At 35.5% G+C, this 17,706-nt stretch overlaps 1 protein-coding gene across 7 annotated transcripts in view; it reads left to right on the plus strand.

Annotated features, from left to right (window-relative positions):
* Nucleotides 1-17,706, plus strand: part of FOXP2 (forkhead box P2) — a 411,548-nt gene that overhangs the window by 278,094 nt on the left and 115,748 nt on the right. For all 7 annotated transcript variants that reach the window (XM_063396701.1, XM_063396702.1, XM_063396700.1 and 4 more), the window contains one exon: nucleotides 10,493-10,582. In XM_063396701.1, coding sequence (XP_063252771.1) covers nucleotides 10,493-10,582 — 90 coding nt within the window. The remainder of the gene's footprint in view (nucleotides 1-10,492; nucleotides 10,583-17,706) is intronic.

Raw genomic sequence — 17,706 nt, forward strand, 5'->3', positions numbered from 1 at the left:
ACTTGGGAATTTCTTGCACAGTTGCTATCAGTTCTCCAGCACCTAAATGCCCTGGGAATTGAAAAATACCTTTATTCTTCTTCTGCAAAACAATTTTAATAGCTTCAGGTCTTTTCTTTTTCATTCCTGCAAGTTTCTAATCATAAAGAATATACTTCCTACTAGATGTCCTCACAAGGACTGAAACTGGGATGAGGAGCCTGAGGACATTTGCCTGTCTCTCCATACTTGCACTTTAGCTTAAAATTAAAGCTCTTTGTCATTTCACTCTGTTTATAATCTTCACTCTTAAAAGTCCCCGAAGTGGAGAATGATTTCTCAGTTGCATTGTCTACACGGACTGTTAAGGCTACCCTTCAAAACATACAATTCATTTGCCAACTACAGCAGGAACCTGAAGATTGGTATTCTTCAGAGACAGATGACTGTGTGTTGGATTGTGCCTGCTAGATCATCACGAAATGCACCAAAAGTTAAAAGGTAGATAAGCAGTCCAAGAGAAAAGATGAAACTGTAATAATTCAAGCAGGTCAGAGTAGACCACAAGTGTAGATAGTTTTATATGTTTTATGTAAACGTATAAAACATGTATGTTTTATTTAAACATATAAACAAATTTGTGATCATGGGATAGAGCCTCTGAAGTCTCACTATGCATACTTAGTACCAGATTTTAGTGCTCAGAATTATTCCAAGGAGTTTAGATCAGACCTTTTGTTTTCAGCACATTCAGAACTATTACCCAATGCCACCATTGATAAATTAAGTGTCTAGAAATGGGCTGCTATTTGCATCATTTACTTCTTTATCTCATATCAAGACAAGTTTTTACTGGTTTGTTTGTTTTTTTAACTGCAGACCAAAGTCTACTTCTGTCTCCAAAATACGGTTTCTCAAAAGCCTTGAAAGATTGCAAATAAAATGACTGTTGTTCTATTGCCTGTTTATGAGCATGTTTATTGTTTCTTCCCCTAATCATTCTTTTATTGAATATGTTCCTGTTAGTTTAGTTTTGGTTAACTGAAGTTTTAGAAAGTATCACAAATATATCCATAAGAAAAAATAAAAAATAGGTGCAGTAGGATTTCACTTCAGCCGATTTAGCTTTAGCAATACAGACTCATTTTTAATGTGGCTGAGATTACATAGTGACTTTGGATCAAATTAGTTCATTAAAAACGTGACCAAAATGAGTCAGGATTTTTTTGCCTTTTTTTTAATTTGTGGAGATGTGTGGCTTAAGTTGATTTAGTGGTGCTTTGGACCCACATTCTTGCCTTATCTTTCTCTCCTTTTCTTAATTCTCCATTTCAGCCACATCGCTGTTGTTTCTAGGAGGAATTGCAATAACAAGAAAGTCTAATTTTCAGCCATTGTTGTGCCCATACTTGGAGGTGAGGACACAAGAATCCTGACTGGGGGCTATGACTGCTGTTAGGGCACAGAGCATTTATTTCTAAGCCATCTCCTGTTCCGTATACACTGTTTCTCTGCTCAGTCCAAAATTTCAAGGATAGTCTCATAAACACAAAAGTGGTCATGTAAGGTCGGAAAATTCCAAAGAGCAACTCTGTATGTGCAGCTCTTGCTGATCCTCTGCTGTTAGCTCACCATGGAAACAAACCATGCTGGAGCTTCATGATACTCAGTTTATGAGAACATGGTGTTATTTGAAATGTAGCAAGGTGTTAGACATAACAGTAATCCGAACTTGGCATGCTTTCACAGGAGCCACACAATCAAATAAAACAGGGCTGTGAGATACTTCTAAAGATCTTCTCTGTCCCAGAGCAGAGTCAGTGCTCTTATCTTAAGATGCTTCTTGAACAGGTTCAGCAACAATGATTTTGCAGCATATACACGATTTATTGTACTCCTCCACTATTCTACCATTGGAAAGTTTCTTCTTAAATTTAATTAAATCTCCCTGGACTCAGCTTAAGGCTGTTTTTGCTTCTCCTTTCCATGGAATACAATTAATTTGTTCTGTGCAAAAACTTGCTGATGACTATTACTGCTTTAGGGTTGGGGTTGATTCCTGTTTTTATGATTAGACTTCTGCTATCCCGTATGTTGGGTTTTTTCATTGACATTGTTTTTACCATTCTTATCTGGTTACTGGTAAAATGGTCCATCTCTTTGAACCATTTTGTCTCAAACTGGGTACATTTCACTAACTAAGTCTTTAGAAGGTTGAGGAAAGTAGAAAAGATACCGGTTTTGTATATGACACTTCTATTTTTATATCCCAGTTGCTTTTATCATAATAATATGACAGGGTTTTTTAATGTCTTCAATGTGTGGTTTTCATCACAGCTATATGTATTAAATTTAAGATTTCTTTAAATTACGCTCTTGTAAGAACTAAAAGTCAGTAATTAGAACTATTAAAACTATTAAAAACATCCTTTAAATTTATAATATCAAATGGGAAACCCAGTCATGACCTTTTCCTTCACCACCGATAATCAACTGGATATTTCAATAATGGCTTTTGTACCTTCCTCCCATACAGTAAAAGCTTGATATGATCATCTTGATAATATTTCCTTTCATGGTTACAGTCTCACTCATTCCTTTGGATATGGATTTGTAAGGGCAGTGGTAAATTAAATTGTTATCATTCAAATATTTTGAGCCTTTTCAATCAGTGGCTCTTCAATGGATGTGTAATTTCTCACACTTGGATTGGCTGAGAGAGTTTGATTAGTATAATTACTGTAATTTTATTTGATTTTGGTGCCATGTAGATCCATTTTCTTTGATTGGTAGTTTTGGTTACTAGCTTGTGAGGAGGCTATCTGTGCTCCTGATACTTTGTGTCAGCACTCCTTTACCAGTGAGTGCCGAATGTAATTTTATTGAGAATAAGTAAAGCTAGAAGTAGTCCATTCTGACTTCTAAATGGCTGGGGCTATTTTAGGTTAAAATTGTTTTTGCATTTGTTCTTCACGTTATTTTACCTCTCCGTATTACTTAACAAAACTAATCAGTCCTCAGATCTGTCCTCTCAAACTTAAGTTTCTATTCTGGGAATCTTGCTGTTGGCCAGAACAAAATGTTTGACTGCATGCTTCCTCCTGGTTTGCATCTGCTCCATTTCTTGGTTTAGTTTATATCTTGGTGATGATTTTTTGTTAATAATTTGATTAATAGTCGGACAGTGATTAATTCATTGCCTTTAATTTTAAAATTTCCTTTCATATTTCTATCAGCTAAAACTGTTGCCCTCTAACAGCCTTCTAACTGTTACAATGCTTCATTTGATACTCTGTTTCTTTCCACTCCCAAAGTTGCTCCCAATTTTCATCTTAATACACATGGGACCACCCTTGATTTAACTTGCATCAGTTCCTTTCTTATTTATAAATTATCAAATCATCTATTATTCTACCTAAGTCAACACTACTTTGTTTCTGATTGCTTTAATTGAAAGTTTCACAACCAATAAAGGAATCTCTACAACAGACAGACTTGAAAGGTCTTTTTTTAACCAACTCCTTTCAAATGCTATGTATACTTTCTACCATATATGCATAATATTATATAAAATCATAATAATTTTAAGGATTTTTTTTTTATTTCTAGATTCACACATAGGATAGCTGTATTGATTGTTGTTCTTTGTCTGCACACTTAAATAGCTTTTATATATGAGTTAGCAGATTTTCATTGGAAATAGATCATAGCAGTTTTCATGTGGAAATCTGGTACATGCCATTGTTCCACATTTTTTTCATGTAGAACTAAGAGGTTAGCTCTCCTGTTTAGCTATTACATGTCCTAAACTTTTAAAAATCACACCCCATGGAAGAATATAGGACCATCAGAATATTTGTGAGCCTGGCTTTTTATCTGTGCATTTTTTTTCTTATTATTACATAAATTCAGTTAGTCACTGTGTAAGGTAAGGCATAGGAAAGTAGAGTAGAATGTTTGCTTCTGTGTGTACAAAAGCAAAGTTAAGTTCAGGTATGTGGGATGAAAGAAAGGAGATTGTCAGGTTCGAGCACAACTTTGGTGTTGTGAGCCCTCTTCTCTCCTAACCCTTGACATTTGTATTCTTCAGCTGTTTTGAGCTTTGGAGAAAGCATTTGGATTTTCTGTCAGGCACCATGTTATGCATGGTCTGACATGGAGCCCTAATGACCAATGCAGACTATATCTACAGGGAAGACATTCCTGATAATGCCGCCAGGAACTGAAGCATGTAACCGTTATGGGTGTTTTGCTTCTAGTTCTTGGTCAGTCAAATAATGGGCAAGGAAAATTACAAAGTTGTTTTTGCAAAAGTGTTTAGAATCTATTAAATTGGGTTAAAAGGAGAGAAGCTAAATAGGCTTTATAAAATGAAATATGTAAACTGCTAATTACTAGTGCCCTGTATTTCGCATCCTTCACACAGGAGAAAAAAGAAGACACTAAACAAAAAAACTCCAAAAAACAACAGTAACAACAAAAAACCAACCAACTGAAACAAAACAAAACAAAAAACCAAAAACAAACCAAACAACAACAAAAAATGCCAGAACAATTAGAGTGAAAAAAATCTGGTAATTAACTATTATTTTTCACAAAACTAGTCTAATTACAAATCAGTCATGGTGAAATGAAAGGTCAATAACTACAGATGCATAATTTCTCTCTGATAGATTGCTGTTTGAAAATAGGTTTATGACAATTATGTGATTAATTTCCTTTTATTAAACAGCATTATAAGACTTCATGTTGCATTTATCACTTTATTACTGTTGCTTTTTCTCTTCAGCTGAAAATTAATCCTGGATAACATCAGGATAGAACAGAAGCTCAGGTAGATTGAGGATCATTTCTTCTAGTGGCATTTGTGTTGCAGGGAAGACCACAAATCTGAATTAAAATCAGAGCCTCAGTACACTGAAACAGGCCTAAGAAAACAAAACACAAACATACACCATCACCCCTGCCACCAACCAACCAACCAACAAACCAACCAAACCAACCAACCACAAAGTGCATTTAATCCAAGGAAACGAAAGCCATATCCAGAGACAGTCTTATGTTCTCTGAACTGAAGCACTTGAGGAGCATAAGTTAAACTGTGATCCAGAATGTGATTTTTCCCTCCTTGCCCTCAACCCTCAATGTGCTCTGCTGTTTTATTTCAAAATTTCTCAGGCACAAAGTGTTGTTGTCCTGAACAAATGAAGAATTTTCCCAGCCTTGGAAAAGCTGGGCAGCCTGGGGATCCAAGAGCTAGACAATCATTTGCACAAATTGCTGTAGTGTTAATTCAGTAAATGTTTTCAAACATATTCAATGTTCACTTAATCCTGCCCTGTAGGGTTGGGCTCACTGCTGCATTCAGTGGGCACTACCACTTCTTGTCCTCCTGTCTAGCAGCCTGATGGTAGGAGTACTTGGGATTGTAATACACTGTCAAAGACTAATGCCTATTCTTCTGGAGCATAAATATAGTTTCAAACATTGTGATGTCTTCCACGTTTATGTTCTACTACTAGGAAAGGCACCCTAATCTAGATTCAAAAGACAGAAGAACCTTTTTATTTTGTTTGAGTATTGGCATAGTCTGGTGTTAGGTTAAACTGCATGAAATCCTTCTTAGGGAACATCTAGGTTTTTTAGATAATTAATTTCTTGAGACAGGTGCCAACAGCCTTAGCTATCTGGTCTACTTCTATAGGCAAACACTGTAAAAATTGCTTGGTCTGTCTCTCATAGGTGAAATCAGACAGGTTGTGGCTTGGATTTCTGTTACATACAGGTGGTTTTCTGGTGTGGCACATTTGTGCTCAATTTTCTTTGTGTGGCTTAGAGAAAAAAGAGTGTTGTTCAGTGGGGAAAATGGGAGTTTGCTTTCTCTCTTGAGGCTTCTGGAGAGACTGCGCCTGGAAAGGAGTTGGATCAGCTTAAATTCAAGATTCTTTGAATAGTGTTAACGGCTTTGCTACTCTATAAGCTGCTGTGCTGACTGACTGATATTCATTAGAGAACTTTCTGGGCAAACACAATCAGTGAGAGAAAAAGGTTTAGCAATATCATTTGAGTGCTACTAGGAAGAGTTGAACAATGTCGTCTTTCAGTCACTATCTTTTGACGGTTTTGTACAACTGTGGATAATTCTGGGATTCTTGTTGGGAGCCAGCCAGAGAATAGGCCCCAAGCAGGTTATAAAGGGTCAGAGGTTCTCCTGAAATGTTTTTTTTTATAATAAATGTAGCTATGTAATCATTTGGTTAACTTGTTATTCAACCAGTGCAGAGCAGTCTTTGGCCTTAAATCCAGCTTAGCATGTTGATACGTTTCGGTTGCATAGTGCTACCAGTGAGATGACTCTCGTTTGACATATTCATCCATTTGGAAACTTATATGTTCAGAAACTTATTTTCTGTTCAGCAGGAATGTTAGGGTATGCAGTCATTTGAAAAAATAAAATAGGGATTCGGAATTAGAAAAGAAAAGAATCTGGTTGACTACTGGCAAGTGTTTTGGTTTTGGTTATCTGCAGAGTATACACCTCTTGTCAGTATAAATAGGGAGTGCCTGTATAAACATTCTTGTTTCGCCTGTTCCACATAATAGTTTCTTGTATCATATTTCTTTTGACCTCGCTATCTGAAACCAATTACAGGAGATCCATTTGGGCTGCATCTATTTTCATAAGAAGCCCAGGCAGCAGTGTTTTTCTCAGAGATGAATATCAACATCAAATATCCTTCTGAGTGCTTTGTTATTTATGTTTCAGAGAGATTTTGTAGCCTTCAGCTCTCAAGAATGTGTCACGCTGTGCTGTTTATACATTGACGATATTAATGGGCATAGATGTCATTTTTCATTTTAACGTCTCAAATGCAACAGGCTGATAGGTTAAACATTCCTGGTTTTAAAGGAAGGATATGAGTGACATCTGTTTCCTAAAAATACACATATATTTAATTTCTAAAAACCAAAGTAATAAATTTACCATCTTTAGGTGACAGCTTTCACTTCATTAAAATGGTAAAACTTTAAAAATAATTTTGAATCATGCTTACATCAAATAGAAGGGTTTAGAATACAAAATTAAAGGAAGTTATATCTCCTAGTAATATTGCCAACAAACTGCAAAATCTACCACAATTTATCAACTTTAATAGTGTGAGTTATATGCAATTATTTTCATTTCTGTTCTGCTTATGTTTTAGCTATGCCAAAGCTTCACAGTAAATATTAAGAAGTAGTGTTCCCAATAAATATTTTACTAGGAGTGAGTTCTGGAAACCATATGCCCAAATTTTCCTTCCTACATAGCCATTACTTAAAGCATTATAATGTTTTTCATTTAAACAATTAAAATAATTTCTAATCCTCAGTTCTTTTTGTTGCTTTTGTCTACATTGAATTTTTTTACAGTTCTACTAATTTAGATAATTAAGGAAAAGTTCTTACTTAATTTGAAACAAATGTTATTGGAAAATATATACAGTTTTGACTGCCCTAGAATCTGTTCTTTCTGCACTTAACTTGAGGTGGGACTCAACATCTGCCAGATTTATAAGTGTCTGTTATTTTGTCTTCATTATACTGTTTTTAGATTATGAGTTATTGTCAGAGAAATTTATAAATGATACATGGGATGGGTGTTTAAATGTAAGTGTAGATGTTAAACTATGAATTTCTAAGATGCTTTAAAGTTGTCAGTTTGTTTTGCAAAGATTTAATAGGAGCAAATGAATTTTTAGAACTAATGTTTTATAGTGTCATGATCTTCACTTATGAATAATGTCAGTAATAATGCTTTGAAATTAACAGTGTTTCTGGGAGGTTGTTTACCATGTAGCAAAATGTAAAGTTAAGCAGCACACTGGGAGAAAAAAATACCATATGATGACTGCTCTAAGAACAAAGGCTGACAGTAACTTCTCCTTATGAGTTTTAAATCATCTCTGATCTCTTGAAATTGTTTTCTGTTCTTCTTCTATCTCCTGTGTTTACAATAATCTAAACTGCCACAATAAGATCACTGAAGTATTCAGGTAGTCATCATTTATAAGACATTCTGTATTAAAAGATAAGCCTTTACTCCTTTAGAGATATCCCAACCAGCACATATGAATCAAAATAGTTTAAGTAGTAGAGCCTTTTATGCAAGCATATCCTGTTGTGCTGCCTTGCTTTTTCATGAAGTGTGACTCTTTTTGAAGTTAGCTGTAGGAAGTCATACTTTCTTAGGCTCATTCCACGGGAGTGTGCAAGCCACAATTTGAAATCATACTGTCTAGATTAAATCTAAGCTACAGCAGACTATAACTCTCTAATTTTCAAGTACTGTAAATGTGCAGCTTTACCAGATGCTTACTTGCTTGTTTTATTGTATTGATGTGAAGACTTTGCTTCTGAAGAAGATTAGGATTTCTCCAACTGCCAAAAATAAAAGATTATAGTCTTTGTGGGTTTTTTCCCCATTTCCTCTTACTCTAGATCTCTCATTCTCCTGGCAGTATCACACCAAGTGGTGAGGTTAGTTTTTCTCTACGGTCTCTCATGAATTCAGGAGTGCAGTAGTTCTCTTCCATTCAAGTTTTCCTTTGGGAGAGCACTAGATATTAAAAATGTAAGTTTGCCACAGATTTTCTGTTCATGCTTTTAATATGTTTTGGCTTAAACCACTGCAAGAAGTTGGGACCAAATCCTGGTGCCCCTGAAATCAACAGATACATTTAACTCTGATGTCAGGCAGATTACTGTGCTTTAGGATATGCTCAAGAACTGTGAGTGCAGTAGAGATCGTGCACCCACTGGTTCCTTGGTAACAAAATATTTCAAGTGCACTTTTAAATATGTTAACTTTTGTTTATTTTTGGCAGAGAGAAAATAGTTCTGTGTGCCTCATTGCTTAGGTTCAGAGGAATGTATACTTTTTGTAAAGCTGACCTGTAATTACTTGAGAATTTGATGAAACAATACAGGGATTGTTGTGGGAATGTCTCCAAATGTTAAAAGTCTGCTCTGCAAACTTTGTACCAGGGCCTTCTATGGGGAGACGAATCAATGTTGTTAGGAGATGGTACTAGTGCATTCACTTTGTTTACTTTGGTTTTCTATGTCTGCCTGCCTTCTCAGAAAACTTGCTTGGAGCCAGACTGTAGCAGCCCTCTCTCTGTCTTTTCATAATTGATCAGGGGATGACTGCCTTCCCTGAGGGTTAAGACGTGGCAACTTTTTCTGTTTGCTCAGCATCTCAATGCAGTAGTTCAAACATTGTTCACACCAGCTGGCAGTGTAATGCCATATGCACATCTTGTCAAAGCAACTGTTGTCATGGATACTAGAAACTATCTTAAAAACCAGCTCATTTGAGTCTAATCAAAATTGTACCTTTCTTTATCAGTTGAGAATCTTTATTATTTTAGGGAACATTGATCAAATGGCATTTATTGCAGTACATTCCATCTACAGTAGGTTTTAATAACAGAAATAATAGTGTGATGTATTGTAAAGCTATAACTGCTATTTATTGAGCTGATTTTTCTAAGGGGAAAAAATGAGTTCTCCAGGTAGTTTCAGTGGAAATGTTTTGAATCAGGTTTTTTGGTTTATTTTGGGTTTTTCTATTATTTCTAAATATGTATCATTTCCCAACACTTGGCATTTGAAAATAATTTTATGGGGAAAAATAATATAGATTAGCATTCGTCATGTAACTGGAATGTTTGTTTACATTTCATATGTTTAACTGTATTTGGCTGAGTTGGAATGAAAATGTAAAATAAATGAAAACATTTGATTGGGATACTGTCATCCCTGAGCCTGATCTGGTTGGTTGAGTAATAATTTCTTTGTTCTCTGATTTTCCTAAGAATGCAAATTAAAACCACTCATTTTTATTTGGCATTAAAACTGCACTCTTTTTTTTTGTCAAAGGAGAGGTTTCTCCTTGAATTGTAAGTACAAAAAGTGTTTTTAATCTTCAATGAATATCCTTATTAATTCACTTTCAAGATAATCTGATGTTGATTTGTCAAATTTAATTACAGCTTCTGGTAACACTTGAAGTCTACTTGCTTTTACTTCAAATTGTAATACGAAAATGCAAATTGAATGATAATTTGCAAGGGAGTGGGCATTTTAGTTGAACACTCAAAGACAAGTTCCTTGTGGAAATGAGGCTATTGATGCAGTTTATGATTTTTCCTCTTCAAGCACTTCAAACAAATTAACTTTATTTCCTGCAGGATTTCATGTACATCCATAAATTCTAGTGAAGTCCTATATATGTACTTGCAGAATATTTTTTTTAATGTTTCAAGTGAAAAAAAAAACCCACCAAAAAACCTGAAGGCTGAAATCTAGCAAATAGAAATCAAATAGGAAGGGATTTTGTTTGTTCAATTGGACTTTCACCTAACATTAGCAATGAGTAACTGATTTCTTTCTAGGAATTGGTTGAATTTATTTACTTTTTTTTTCTTTTTTTTTTCTTTTTTTTTTTTTTTTTTTTTTTTACTTTTAGGCACTCCAGGCAGCAAGGCAGCTGCTTTTACAGCAACAGACAAGTGGACTGAAATCTCCTAAGGGCAGTGAGAAACAGAGACCGCTGCAGGTTAGTAAAGTCTCCTTGCTTTTGGGACCATAGTCTCAGGGAAGAGCTCGCTCACACGTGAGGGGTGTGTGTCAGTGCCTGTCCTCTAATGCATGTGCATATTCACATGCTGCAGGTTAAAGGCTGCTTGCTGCTGACTCCACAGGAAAAATTCACCATGGGATACAAAAGCCTTTTGTGGCTCTACATGCTTAAAAGGTCTGAGTTCAGTAACTGTGGTACATTAATTCTTTATAGACATGTTACAAAATTGGAATGTGATTTTTATACGTACATGGTTTAAATTGTAAAAACATGTAAGACTAGGAGCAAAACAGTATCCATGGAAAAAAAGAAAAGCTAAATACCTCACAGATACTATATCTAAGTGACAGAGGAGTGCTCAGAAACTTACCAACACAAGTGCAGGAAATCATGAAAGCTGCTTGTGCCGTTTTAGTAAAAAACATGTAATGAAATTTCACATTAGGATCTTGTTGGGCTTTACATTGTTAATGGGAAAACAGAAGTTCTGCTATTGAGTAGTTATTTTGAATGCATTAGTAAAACATAAGGAGAGTTTTATTCTTGGAAAATTTGTATCAGTGTGGTATTTTTATAAGATATTAATTAATTTATTCCTAATGCAGACTTCCATATAAAATTGCATTCTGCTGACAAAACTTATTCTCTCTTATATATAAACCAAGCATGGATGCTTAACTGCTGAATTACATTTTGTTGCAGACAATTTTCTTTTGTTCAGGAAAATAAAATAAAATATAAAACCTACCATTCTCTTCCTCACATCTGTTTTTCTGGGTGAGCATTTATTCTCTCAGGATTTACCCTGTTTTCTGATAGAGTAGGGTTTTTTATCTCTTTTTTAGTTTTTGTCATGCATAATGGAGGACCCCAGGCACTAGAATGTTTTTTTTTCTTTCCTCCACCAGGGAAATGCTGTGAAATTTGTTCACTTGTGCAATTTCTGAATATGATTCATATTGTCTCCTTTTCTTTGTGAAACTTGGTGGAGTAATGTTGGACACTGCAAACAGTTCCACAGTCCTGATCAGCTTTCTCCAAATGTACTTTTAAGATTGTATCTATTTGCTCAGAACCAAACAAGAATTTAGGAATTACTCAAGAAAATGGAAAAAAAGGAAAACCTGACATGATTGCATCCTACTATACTGTGGTTGTAGTCCAGTCCTGTCTGAGGCTGAGTCCTGGGACCCTCTCAACTTTCCACTCTTCACCCTTGACTTTGCTTTGTAAATGCAAATTCACATTTGCCTTGTATCAAATATCTTCTGCACTGAAGGCACATGGGAGTAGTCATAAAGGTAGAAGCTTATGCACTATGTGGGTTTTTCAAATTTTTAAAGTGGAATTAGTGACCTTGAAGGGTTGAAGCATGAAAATTATTGATTTAATGAATATTGTGAAAGTACTTCATTCTGCTTGCTCTTCATTCTAAAGATGAGTTCTACAAGGAGTGTACGAGATCCAGCTAGCCCTATGTTCTGTCTCTAAATTGACAAACACCAGGCAATAAGGAAACTATATGAAACAGACATAAATAGGGTTACTTTCCCAGTATATGTTTTCCATATTTTTTCTTACTTTAATCCTCCACCAGTAGCTCCACTCAGGAGCTACTGACTTCTTTTTCCACGTTCTCCATCCATTCACAAAGTTTCTTTTCAAGGTTAAATAAGTCTAAGGGTGCACTGTTTGTGGTAGGCATTGGTGAAATGATAGAAACCCATGTTTGGAGGCAAAAGACAGTCATGCACAGAACCCAGAGGATAATGAGATGAAGAGAGAGAGTCTTGTGCTTTTGTGCTGTCAAACCACTAACCCTGGCCTGATGCCCTTTAGATGCTAGGGGTTGATGTGGTGGTGCTGTATCACTGGTTTCCCAGGAGGAGTCAGCTTCTCGTGAGTCCTACTTGAGAGGCAGGAAGAAGAAAATAAAGCAAATAATTTTATTTTCAGAATTGTTACATGCTCCCTAAAGCCTAGGTTATTGCTTATGTTTCCAACTTTTTCTTCCATTATCGGTGTGTACACAGTGCTCTTATTGGCCTTGAACATTTCATTTGGTGCATTTTTAAAGTAGAGGAAAAATGGAATTTGCTCCCAGACTTTGGTTTTATGTATCAAATACCATGTAAATTCAGGTGTGAGTGTAAACAACATTTTAATTTTCTTTTTTAAGGAAAATGATGTTTAAAGGTCATGGACCTGAGTCCCATGAGCTTTTCTGTTTCTGTCTCTTACTGTCCATTGTTCATCATGTAGTGGAAATCCACATTTTGATCATCATGTTGCCTATTTGACCAAATACTGTCATAAAAAATGTACAGCATTATTATTTTGTTATGCCAAATTTAATGGCAACTTTAGCCAAAATCTTCTAGCAGTAGAAATTGCTAAATTTGTATAAGGTTTATATGACAAAATTGAGGGTTATAAGGCAAAAATACTTGTACTTGTGTTTGTGATTAAGAAAATAGACTTCTCCCAATATTTTAAAATACTTTTAAATTAGTGCATATCTAATCTTCTTCATTTCAGAGTAATTTACTAATCTGGCAACTGCCAATATGCTAGAATAGATTTATAAATCTAGTAAAAATGCAATAAAACTTTTAAAACTAGCTCACACAACTGCAAGCAAATGTGACTATTAGGTAAGCCTTGCCATGCATTTCTTGTGCTCTCTAGTTTGATGTAAACTATTCTATTGTTCCATGAGCCAAAGAGGGAAAAAATAGTATTTATTTTAGTCGCCATCTTTTTTGTGGGGAAAAGTAGCATATGGTGTTTTTATGAATATTCTCTCTGTTATTTCATAATGCGTCAAGTATTTTAGTGACTTACAGCACCTTCTAGCTAATCAGCAAGTTGAAAGCTGATTGAAGAAACCTTCAAATTTGTTTCCTGAACTTTGCAAAAAGGGTGTCGGGTAAGTCACCATGTTCTATTGTGCTTTACTGAGGGGATGCCTTTAGGGAAAGGGCTGAATTTTTCCTAGAATAATTTGTTGTCTTTTCTATCCTCATGAAAAGTCTTTACAAACGTACCACTAGCTATGTGATCTATTGTAAAAGTGCAGAAGTTTTTGTTTCAGTTTCTAATGTAAAAGTTACCTTTAACTGGTAGTTATGCTATATTTTCAGGGACAGGAGGCTTATATTTAGATTGCGAGTTAACAGAATACCTGCAAAAATTACAGTTTTAGATAGACGCTTGTCTTGATCTACTATTACTTTGATTTACATTTGTCTGGGTTTCACACTGCAGATGGCATAACCATTAGCATGTCTTATGTAAAACAGAAGAAGAAAAACATCCCTTTTGACAAGCTTGAGTACCAATTGTGGTAGTGATTTTACTTTCATGTATAGATATCCGAATAAATGTATTTGAAACATGTTTATATATGCCATTCATTACACTGATGTACCAATTGAATGGATCCAATCAGTACATACATTGATTAATGACATATTGCAAAATAGCTATGGAGGGTTTGTGATGAGAGTTGAGGGTAATGTTAACCTGCATATGATGAGATAATAGCATTTACTATTTTATTGTGCATCCAGTAAAATATTGCCATAGTAAGGTTAAGATTTCTGTAGTATCATTTTTTGTTTCTGAATATTTTCTTTTCTGTAGAATTTGTTATAATGGTAATCCATGGTGAAGCTTACTAATTGCTTTAAAGGATTTCTCTCTCTATCACCAAATTTCCATAGTAGGCATAACAGGGAAAAATGTCACCTTGGCTCTTTGAACATGTAGTTCATTTTCCTAGGGCAGAAAGTCATTGTCCTTTAGAGCCACTGAAGAACCTGGTATCATCTAGCTTGAGTTTTAATAGTGGCAGCTTTATTTTAATGTTACATTTGCAGTCATGAGTGAGACTTGGGGTTCTTCAAGATCTGTGAGAGCAAAAGCATAACCCAAAGGTAGATGCTGTCAATTTTCTGCCATTGGTGGGTATTCATGTACAGCATTGTAATTATTTCACTTCCAGGTAGACAGTTGCTAACCTTAGACTAATCTGTCCATGATACTCATACTATTGTTGTCTGCATAGCATGGTGATTTGCTCAGTTGTAATTCTATTTGTTTCTCTTGTTGTTTCTATTCTCACTAATGTCTCTAAAGGAGTAGATTATTTTCTTAAAGTCAGACTGTCAGCATTATGTCAATTAGAAAAAATAGATAATTATCTTCAAACCTATAGTTTAATATATCTACAATGAATTGGTTAGTGTTTTTTTATTTCCTTAAGGCTAGGAGATTTGTTGTTTCAACATCAGTACTAATGCATTCTGTAAGAGGATTGTGTGTCATGAAATCGTGACTCCTGGAATCAAAGGGTTAAGCTCAGTGTGTACCAAGCCAGTTGTATAAATATCATGCTGTATGGAGTGTTGAGTTGTTATGGTAAGCTTTGTTTATTTAGCATAAGCACTTCACGGAGGTGTAATAATTTGATAAAATTTGGGAAAAGTATACACTTAAATTTAATTACTTAATTTTCATTTAATTGGTGCATAAGAAGAGCCACTTTTTTTAAGACACTCAAAATGCAAAAATTTAGCCTGAAAATTTAGCATGATTAGCATGAAAAGATATTCATAGTCTTTTAACCTACTCTCCTTGCTTTACTCTCCCCTAGTTTGGTCATCTCCCTTTGGATCTTCATGTGGGCCTGAGTTTAAAATTCATTGCACATAATAAATAAGCAAATATATCATTAATATTGTAACCTTTAGTTACTTTTTAAAACATATATAAGGAGCTGATGAGAGATAGGAAATAGGGAATGTGGGAAAAAAGAAGCAAACCCCACTGCTTCTAAATTATATCCTCTGATTTAATGCACTTTGACTTCAACCATGCATGCTTAGTATCAGTCAAAAAGTGCCATTTTAAAAACAGCAAAAAAACTTGTTATGGTTGTAACTTAGAGAGTTTTCTTTTCATTACATTGAACAAAAATAGAAATAAATCTAACTGGTTTAAAACTCTTTCTTCATAAACAGCATGTTACATATTTCTGTTTATCTAATGCATGCTGCTAAGCATAAGAAGTAGAAAGATTTTGTACATGGTAGAAAACACTGATAGAGAAAGATGCAAATGCATAATATGTAGTGTAAGAGGAGAGTAGTGATAAACAGTCTTTCTCCCTCTCGAGTATAATTCTAGAGGAAATGTGTGGCCTACATATAAGCAAACATTGAGGCTTGGGGTAAATTAAATTTGGAAGATAGCTGCTGGAAAATCTTAAGTCCCATTTTCCCTTGTAAGTCTATTCGGAGGAATATGCAGTTATCCTCTGACGTGCAAAAATTTGCATCAGTAATACCCACTCTAAAGACAAGGATAACCCCAAGAGATGGAAAGAAGGCAAGGAGTTATTTTTACGTAAGGTGTAGGGGGAAGGGAAAGGAGAAATATCCATGTTCAAGCTTACATGGTGTAGAAAACAGGAGTTCCATTAAGGAGGAGGTATAAAATACAATAATAAAGAAAAAAACCCAGGACATTCTTTCATTTAAAATGAAATGTCAGTATCACAAGCTTGCTGGGAAGTTCTTATTTATAAAGATGGAACTTGCTCCAAAGGCTTATGTCCTGTCTTTGACAACCTTTTCTCCTCGTGAAAGTCCATATTTTGCAATGTGTTCCATCTTGCTGCAAAGTCTTCCAATAACAGATTTACGTTGTCACATTTTACTCTTGAAAACTTCCAGTATTAAAAACATACATCTACTAAGAAAGTGGCACTAGTTAGTATGGTTTCCTTTTTAGATGAATGTATATATGCATCGCCTTGAGGTGTTATCTCCTCTTGCCATTTTCAGGAGCATAAAATAGTCCAGCTAACCTTATGTGTGGTCTTTGTAACCTGGGAAAATTTTAACTAGCAGTTTTTTTACAGAAGTTATCACATAAGAGATTCATTGGTATCTAATGGAGACAAAAATTCCCACAAACAACTAGCTGACGCAGAGATCACCTCTTTATCCTGACAATATTGCTGCAATATTATAAAATATTTTGGATTCAGAGAAAAGAAGTATTATGCAAGTTCTGTTTACAGGTATTGAATGTGCAGAATGTTAATTAGGATTATTATGTGATTAGGGATTTCAATAGGCATTTTCATGTTGAACACACGTCTGTGCAGAATCTGATGTGTCAATCTGTTACTGTGACTGTCCAGGAGTTATCACCTACATCACTGGAATGTATTTCCACCATTCTTTCTTGTTGATTCTTGTACTTCAAGAAAAGTAGAAGTAGACAGAGAACACACAGTCATTTCTTCATTCAGATTTAGAAAGACAAACCTTTGGAGATAGTGTCTAGGTCTTTTTACAGTAGCTTTTACATGGCAGACCAGCAAACTCATCTTTCACTCGCAATAGAATCTGCAGCCTGTCTGACACCAGGAAATAATGCTGTGTATGTGATGAGTGGACTTTGTTTTATATTCTGAACTATAGGAATCTCCAAGCACTACTGAGAAGTTGATTTGCCTTCTTGAGCAGCTGGAAAGCTCTGTCCCCCTGCTGTCCCTCCCAGCGCAGCCAACACGCACGGCTGCCACTGCTCCTCTCCGGGCTGTGTGAGAGTTCCACTGCAGAGCTGGGAGGTGGAGGTTCCCTTAAGCCACTTCTCCAGGCTCTTGCAACAGGTTGGATCAGCCTGATTCTCTTACCAGCTGGCTCATTGCCCAGAAAAGCTCATGAAGAGCTGAGAGGGAAAGTGTGAATGGTTCCCCACTCAGTGAGCAGCTCTATTAAAGGGTCTGCTCCCAGGCAGGGCCCTAATTATGCCAGTTTAGGATCGCGCCACTCAAGCAAGGCTCTCCTGATACCCTTGAATTGGAAAAACACATTAGTATACATCGACTTAGCAAGAAATTACCAAAGCAGGAAAAGCAACTAAGCAAAATACTCTAGATGGGGGTGGATATTTCGGAATTGTTTCTACTTAATTAATGGTTAAGGAAATGTGTGGTTGGTTTTGTTTCTTTTTTTTTTCCCCAGCCAAAGGTTTTCCCTTTCATCAGGCAACTATAAAGTCAAGAAAATCTTTGGACAAAACCA

Source organism: Prinia subflava, chromosome 4 (assembly GCF_021018805.1).
Source record: "Prinia subflava isolate CZ2003 ecotype Zambia chromosome 4, Cam_Psub_1.2, whole genome shotgun sequence".
Taxonomy (NCBI): Eukaryota; Metazoa; Chordata; class Aves; order Passeriformes; family Cisticolidae; genus Prinia; species Prinia subflava.